Below are 8320 nucleotides of genomic sequence, written 5' to 3' on the forward strand. Positions count from 1 at the left end.
GGCGGAGCGCAGGCAGAAAGCGCGGTGCGAGGTCAGGGCGAAAACCGGCGAGGGATGCTGCGAGTGAGTTGCCGGCGCACGGCGGTTTGGAGGAGAAACGGCTCTGCCTTGTAGCCGGCACGGAGAAAAGTGCCGGGTAGGTTTTGAGGTCGGGGAGCGTGGGTTTGTTTGGGCACCGGGGGTGGTATCCTCAGGAGAAATTATTAAATGGGGGTGGGGGGACCATCTGGGGAGGGAAGAGGCCTTGCGAGGCCGTGCACTGTGCCGGGCGCCTGTCTCGTTTCAGCGGTGAGAAACCCACATTCGAGCCTTCGGGAACTCTGTGATATCTTCATGAGATGCACATCTTGTTCTCTTGCTCTCAGGCACGCCATGGATACCACCGGCCACAGCGTCCTCCTCCTCCAGCAGCTGAACATGCAGCGGGAGTTTGGCTTTCTGTGTGACTGTACTGTTGCCATTGGAGATGTTTACTTCAAAGCCCACAGAGCGGTGCTCGCTGCTTTTTCAAACTATTTTAAGATGATATTTATTCATCAGACGAGGTAAGGACACACAGCTCTCCTACCTTTTAACTGCTCTGCTCAACTTTCTCCTTTTTCCCCTTTCTGAAAGTGTAAGTGGGGATGTTAGATGGCTTGAGATTATTTTCCTAACCCAGCACACGCCTAGGCTCTCTAAACATTCCCAGTCCAGAATGTGCTGTCCTTTAAAACCACCCTCTTAGTCAGCATACGCCAACATCAGGCCCCGCATTTTGGAGATGAGGCATTTGTGTGACCAGAGAAAATAAACACATCAGAGCTACAGTCCTCCTGCAGTCAGACCTCACAGATTTGCAGTGTGGGGATGCGAAGGTACCTCTTGCCCATACGCAGCGTGTCTATTGCTTTGCATTAGCTTGTAGGCAAGCTTGCTGGGTGGGACTGTCCCTTCTGGTGGGACCCATGGGCTTGAAGCAATCGAGAAGCCATAGCCTTATCGCAGTTCTGCGCTTCAGACTCTTGCAGATAAGGGCCGAGACTGAGATCATCAATTTATTTCAAGCTGCTGTTCAGATGCTTCACCTGGCTGGGTCAGGAGTGGTTCTGCAGGTATAACGACGACGGTGCCAAGGTCTAATCTTGCCTCTGAGCTGGAGCTTGCTGCTTGTAATAGATTAAACCCTTCTCCATTCCTCTTCCTTTTTGAGGGTCGTGGCCCCCAGCACCTTCGCGAGATAATTGTTAGCCGTGGGCCACATAGCCCTTTGGCTGGAAGTGAGATCGGTTAATTTCCTTTCCGATAGATGTTGTTTACTGACACTTAAGTGCAAAGCTCATAAAGATTACACAGTCGCGTCAGCTGAATTTATTACTTAAACACACAAATATTCTTTGCCTCGTATCATTGGAATGGCACACACGGGTGATGTGTAGCTTGCATGGCATCGCTGCGGTACCGTGCAGCAGCAGTTGGCTGTGCGTGCGAGTGACGGGGTGACCGGGGGCTGGCCGCTCTCACCGCCCCTGGCTGTGGCTGTGCGCACGGTCTTTCTCATCACAGGGATAAATACGCGCTCAGGCACTTTGCTGTGCAAACAGGGCACGTGCACTTCTGCAGGTGTCGGCGGGGAGCGCTGCTCCTTGTGACCCGGGAGGCAGGCAGCAGCGCATGTGCTCGAACAGCAAATGGCGGAGCAAATGAACGGGCAGGTAATGAACGGGGACCTGAATTTGGAGCCCTATATGTACTTAATCATCTCTCTTGTTTCAGCGAATGCATAAAGATTCAGCCTGCAGACATCCAGCCTGACATATTTAGTTACTTGTTGCATATCATGTACACCGGGAAGGGGCCAAAGCAGACCGTCAGCCAGAGCCGACTGGAGGAAGGCATCCGCTTCCTCCACGCAGACCACCTCTCCCATATCGCGATTGAGATGAACCAAGTGTTCTCCCCAGAGCCGGTTCAGTCTTCAAACTTGTATGGCATCCAGATCTCAACTGCACACAAACCGGCGAAGGAGCGCCTGGGGGCGAAGGAGGGTCTGCCCAAAGCGGGCAGCAGGTCCGCTGCCCAGGGCGATCACCCGCAGCTGCAGCTCTCTCTGGCCATCGGCCTGGACGACAGCTCCCTCGACCAGCAGGTCGCTCGCCCCTCTGCTCAGCCCACTGCTCTCGCCAAGCCGGCAGAAGACCGTCCGAAGCTCTCGGTCTCCATAAAGCAGGAGAGGTGCGACTCGGAGCCCGTGGTGTCCCAGAGCTGCACCCCTCCTTCTCCGGAGGTAGCAAGCCCCATCTTCGCTAAGGCCAGCCTCAAGGTGCACCTCTGTCACTACTGCGGGGAGCGTTTCGACTCCCGGGGGGGGCTGCGGCAGCACTTGCACACCCACGTCTCGGGCTCGCTGCCGTTCGGCGTGCCGGCCTCCATCCTGGAGAGCGGCGACCTGGGGGAGGTCCAGCCTCTGGCTGAGGACAGGGAGGCTGGGGATGGCCACCGGCTCGGGGCCTTCCTCCTCAAGGAGGACGAGCGTCAGCTGGAGCATCCGAGCTGCAGTGACCTGGAGCCTCTGCAGATTGGCCAGCTTTCCCTCATCTCCAAGGACCACGAACCGGTGGAGTTGAACTGTAACTTTTCTTTCTCAAGAAAGAGAAAAATCAGTTGCACTGTCTGTGGCCGCGCGTTTTTCCGGAAGAGCCAGCTGCTCGAGCACATGTACATGCACCGAGGGAAACAGCACAAATACAGCCGCTGCCAGCGGCTGGAGAGCCCCGTGACCCCCAGGTTTCATCCTTACTGTGACAGCGAGAGCATGGGGAAAAGCTCCAGTTTATCCCAAGACCACTTAGATGAATGTATACTAGAGTCAGATCTCATCCAAGAAAGTGTTGATACAATCCTGGTAGAGTAGTTCTCCCCTTGTGTAGCCTTTAGGTGCTAAAATTGGATATTTTGGCATTTTCCACCTAGTGAGCCGCTGCTTGCCGCAGCTGATTGTCTTCAACCACCATTCCCATCGCTTCGGATAACTGTGAAGAACTGTGTACTTTGATCTGTGTACTTGCTTTTTTACTTCTCTAACTTCTAAACTCGAGCTAGTTCCTATCTAAGTCCTTCTTGGAAGCCTCTGTGTAACTCAGTTACATTTTTTTTTTTGTAAATGTAAACTTACTCCTGCTCTGCTTTGCTAGAGTTAAGACTGCATTGCTGGGCGTGAGGTGTAAACATCGTCTAATACGCTGCGCGGTGCCTAGGACTGCTTGTATCCTGTAGAATTGCTCTTCTGAAATTAGATGGAGGGAAATACAGAGGGAAATATGTATTGTGTTTCCCAAACACTTTGGTTTTAATGATAATAAATATCTCAAGGAGATGAATCCCGAAGTTCGTGTTGTATAACTGCAGTTAACAACTCTCTGCATAAATCCATGCGGGAGCCATAAGGCTGGTCTTCTCAAGGGAACCGGCGGCATTACTGTAGGGGTGGCAGCCTTCACTTTGACAAGCCCTGGAGTCCTCGTCAGTACAATCTTTTAAATTTACTTTTAGACTCAAGGGGTTTGCATGCGTTTTTCCTCATTCCTACTCCTCCCTCATCAGCCGCTACTGTGTGAGCAGAGACAAATTTTGATGCCCCTCTAGGACCACGTCCCATTATTGGACGGTCTTCTCTGTAAGAAGGAATGAAAGCTGCAAAGAAGTGTCCTCTCCTCTCAGAGAGGAGGCACGTGCTAACCAAAGTCCTTACAGGATTAAATACCCTATACAGATTTTCTCAGTGAAAATGATTTCTGACTCTGTGAACATCTTGGAACAAACACATTCTTAAATATTACAATCTGTATATTTGCTAAGAGCAAACATAAAATGTGTTGTTTCTTCTCTGCTCACAGAGTCACCATAAAATGGCAAAACACAACCTTTTTGCCTTTCATTTATCATTCCTTGGTATCTGAAGAGTAATAACTTACCCAAGAGGAGTTTAAAAATGTACATGTTCCTCTTGGGCTCGTATTTTGTTGCTCTGTAGTTTTTCACCTGAGATAGCCCAGGCTTCTTACCAGATGGGCTCCAACCCATCCCTCAAGAGATGCTCTTAATCACAAGGCCCCAAAGAGGCACATGATGTTCTTACAGTGCAGAGGTTTCTTTTGCAGCGAAGAGCAAAAAGCCTTGCGAGCCGCTCCCGTAATCTCATTACCCAGTTTTTGAGAAGCTGGAGGCTCCCTGCCAGTCCTGGTGGAGTTGAGTCATTGCCTTCGGAAAGGGGGAGCCTGAACAATGGTGAGAACAGTTTATTGTCAAAATGCCCGCTCCAAAGCTCTTTGTAGTCAGGACCCTTGAGCTGTCGTCTTTGAAACTGTCCTGGAGCAAGAGCTGCAATTAAATCGCTGCTGAATTAAAAGACCATCTGAGGTCTTTGTAAGGGCGGCTGCTGCTTCTCCTGGGCAGGGAGCTGCACACTCCAGGGGATGGATTGGCCACTGAGGGCTGCCAAATTGTGTTTTAAGACAAAGGGAAAAAACAAACAGCCTCTGAGCCTGCCCGGATGATGTTACAAAACGCACGCTGTGGTTTGGTGTGTGCCTGCCTGCAAGACCGAGTGCTCCTCTCGCTGTGTGCGCCCATTAAGGCTGCTCTGGTGTGAAAGGGTTTTAACTCCGCTTAAAAAGCATTGCTTTAAAACAAGCAAACAAACAAAACCCTGCCGACACCCAGGTCTCCAAACGCTGCGTCTGAGTGCAGAGCGATTCTCACTGAGTATTTCCTAGAAGAGATCCGCCTGGGTCTCGCCAGAGCTAATAGCATCAGCTAAATCGCATCCCGCACAGACCGCTTATAACTAGGGCAAATGCCCTCCAGCTTCCACTGACCTCTATTTCTACATGACGGTTAAAAAAAAAAATAAAATGCTATTTTATAGTCATTCCCTGTTTGTGTGCGACACTTTACCGAGTGGGCTGGCTTCTCCGGGTGCTGCTTGCTTCATGCGGTTCCTACGTTTTATTTAAGAACAGAGAGGAGTGTCTGCTGGGTTGGGTATAGCTGTAGAAAAGAGCTAAAAGAGAGTTTCAGAGTATTCAGTCAATAGATGAGCATCTTGGAACTTTGACTAGATGCCTAACTTGCCTGAACTAATTGATGTGGAAAGTCAAACAGCCCTTGATGTCTCTGTAAAGATAACCAGGCAGCGGTAATAGAGCTCAGTATTGGGGACAGCAGGGGGGGACAACAAGCAGCAGTGGCCGAAGGCGTCTCTGGGACATGCTCCCGACTTCAGATTTGTGGTCAGGATTGTTTTGTTCACTTCTTGGCCATTAAAAAGGAGCTTTAATAAAAACTATGAACTCCGGCAGAAGATGCAAATGTCTATCAGCTATATGTGCGTATGTGTCGTAGGAGTGACTCCGTTGTACTGACTGCAAATACATCAGTAAAGCTGAAATCATACTGAAATCAGCACTGTGTTCCTGTACGTGTTCAGTATGTCTTTGAAAAGCTACAACTGTAAGCACTTTTTTTTTTATCGTCGCACCCCTTTTTAGGGTGTGCTTTGGTTAAGCTTTGTGGTACTGAACATCTGTGACATCAAACATCTGCAAAAAGCAGTTTTTGCATCATTTGCAATACAAGAAATGCATTTTCAGCAGTTTTTTACTGCAAATGTTAAAGCGCTGTAGCAATTAAAGCAGTAGAAAAAGCTTGAGAGACACAGAAGTCGTCAGCTCCGAGTTATGTTAACTGGAAAACATCATTCTTTCTAAGTCTTATGAATAGAAAATAATTTTAGAAGACAGTTACTGTTTGCCAAGCAAGGGCAGCAGCTGCTCCTGGATCCATCATAAGAAGTTTTATTACTGTATGTAGAAGACACTTGAATTACTGAGTGCTTAACCTTTATGTCGGTGCATGCTTAAAAATCTGCCTGCCTTGCACAGCTGTGCTTGGCAAATACTCATTTCTTGTGGGCTTTTTTTTTTTTTTTCATGAAAACATAAAAAAAATTGTCACAGTGGGCAGAATAATCATACTGGTGATTCCTTCCAGATATCTGCCATTGGTTGATAACTGCACGTGGGTTTAGGCAAAGAAAGCCCCAGGGTGGGGAGACTTGAAGGCTGGAAGTCTAAAAGCTCCAGGGGATCCCCAGAGCTTTGCCCTGTGCTGCGAAGGGGTCCCAGAGTCGAGGGTGCGGAGCTGATGCACCACAGGCGTTGACGTACGCTGTCTGTGAGCTCCGCAGCTCACGTTTTCTGAAAACACGGGAAGACTGGAGCTCAGAGCCCAAAGCCCCGTGGCCTGAGCGGACTCCTCGGCCAGCTCAAGTTCACCTCTGGTATGCCAGTCAGTGCTGCGGGGGCTGCCATCGCTTCCACGCGCAGATGGGTGCTGGCCTGAACATGCCACCTGTAGGTTAGCTGGCCCAACGACCAAAGCACGCTAAACAATTTTGAGGTAGGTCTTTTGAAATATTTTTAGTGCTCTGATGCTGAGCAGGCCAGGTCCAACAGGGGCCGTGTTTCTCGGGCTGCTTAGAGGTGTGGAATAAATGGTATTTATCCCCCCTTGCAGCACAGGGTCCAGTTATTTTCCCGAGAAACTTGCTTCTCCCCACGTGCAGTGATGGCTGGAGATGCCATTTGGTAGCACTTGTGCAACAAAAGCGTTAGGTTGAACTTCTCCAGCATTACCAGCACCAGAGGAGTGAGACCTTGCTGCCTGTTACTTGCACAAGTCATCCTTAAAAGGTAACCCATCCCTTCCCAACGTTCACCTGCAAACGTTCAGATTTTACCTCTTCCACCTTGAATTATTGGGCGGCTGCGGGAGAGCGATGCCGGCACTCGCCCGCAGGCTGCCCAGGAGGTGATGCTGGTGGCCAGGCCATTCTCACCCCATCTTCACACAGGATAAAAAACCCCTTCAATTCATTTTACCTTCCGCACAGACTGGGGTTACAACATGTGTCTTCAGCCATCTGGCTACACCAGCCATTCAGGCAGGCTCTTCGCTCGCAGGTCGTCTGTCTAATCACTGCAAAATGGAGCGGCAGCAGCGTGCAGGGGGTGCGGAAGGGCTGACAGCCCGTCCGTGGGTGCAATGCCCCTCACACAGAAGGGTTTGGGACATTTGTGCACACTAAGAAGATTAAAAAGGGAAAAGAAAATTGCTGTCAGGATGTAAACCTGAAGCAGTGATCATTGCAGTTAAAAATAAAACCATGAAATACCACTATCATGAGCTTTCTAGAAAGACTGTAAAGTTGATACTGAATAGTTTTCTACTATTTTGGAGGCAGAAGGTATAAATCCCGTACAAGCGAAGCCTTCAGAAGCGCAGTGAAAAGTAATCTCAGCATATGCAGTTCAGCATCACTGAACGGCACCGTGAGTTATCAGCGTTGAAGGCGGGAGGTTGCTTCTTGGCTTGTCAAAGCCCTCCCACGGCAACCTGCCAACAGTAGGTCATGCCATGCCGCTCCAATCACCTTCAGCTTCGCTGTTTAATAAACCCCGGCCTTTTTTTCCCCCCTCTTGCCATCATATGCCAAAAAGGACTGCAAGTGAGTGGGCTTCCCAGCAGTCCGGCATCAGGAAAACATATTCTGAGCAATAAGAAGTCAGGAGGAAAAAGGTAATGAGGATGGAGCTGCCCTAAATGACATGCTAGTTAGATATTTACAACCAGAGCTGTGTCAGGACTGAATTCCCCGAGATGCAGTCGCAGCATTTACAGGATTTGCATGTTTCATTAATAAAAAGCAATGACACAACTTCAAAAGCAGCCTAAGAGAGGAAATGTTTCCACTAACTATTCCAAACCAGACACTGCACCCTCAGAACAAAGGCGCAGCAAAGCCCAAAACCCTTGTCAGCTGGATTAGGCTGGTTTCCACCTGAGCTAAGCCCCTGTAAGAAAACATCGTGTAAAGCGCTCTGGCACTGCTTTTGCAACCCACCGGTTGCAGGATGTACAGCCACCTATAGGCACCGGGGCACAGAAACCAGCGGCCTGAGCCACGGGGGGTGATGCAGGGGAAGAAACCTCATGGTAGGCAGCAGTGTGGCATCAACCATCGAGTCAGGTCTCGGTGCCAATGCTGGGCGTGCAGCCCCACCAAGCTCCAGCCGAAAGCATGGCCATGCTGGGGTGGAGGCTGATGCTCAGTGTCACCCCTCTTTCCCCGCAGCCATCCCGGGAGGGACCCACTCCGGCAGCGGTTGCCTCCGCCACCCCGCAAGCAACGCCGGACCCAGCAGAGCAGGCGCCGAAGCCTGTCATTAGGGGCCGAGCATCTCCTACCAGCCTCTGTTTATCCCAGCGGTGCGGTTGGGAG

At 50.2% G+C, this 8320-nt stretch overlaps 1 protein-coding gene across 1 annotated transcript; it reads left to right on the forward strand.

The window, feature by feature from the left end:
• The first annotated feature begins 359 nt into the window (after positions 1 to 359).
• ZBTB25 (zinc finger and BTB domain containing 25) lies at positions 360 to 2893 on the forward strand. The gene is made up of 2 exons (XM_009891194.1): positions 360 to 545; positions 1756 to 2893. Exons 1-2 carry the CDS (start codon positions 373 to 375, stop codon positions 2891 to 2893), a joined length of 1311 nt encoding a protein of 436 aa, XP_009889496.1. The 5' UTR covers positions 360 to 372.
• Positions 2894 to 8320: the final 5427 nt, after the last annotated feature.

This window comes from Charadrius vociferus, unplaced genomic scaffold, assembly GCF_000708025.1.
Source record: "Charadrius vociferus isolate BGI_N301 unplaced genomic scaffold, ASM70802v2 scaffold308, whole genome shotgun sequence".
Taxonomy (NCBI): Eukaryota; Metazoa; Chordata; class Aves; order Charadriiformes; family Charadriidae; genus Charadrius; species Charadrius vociferus.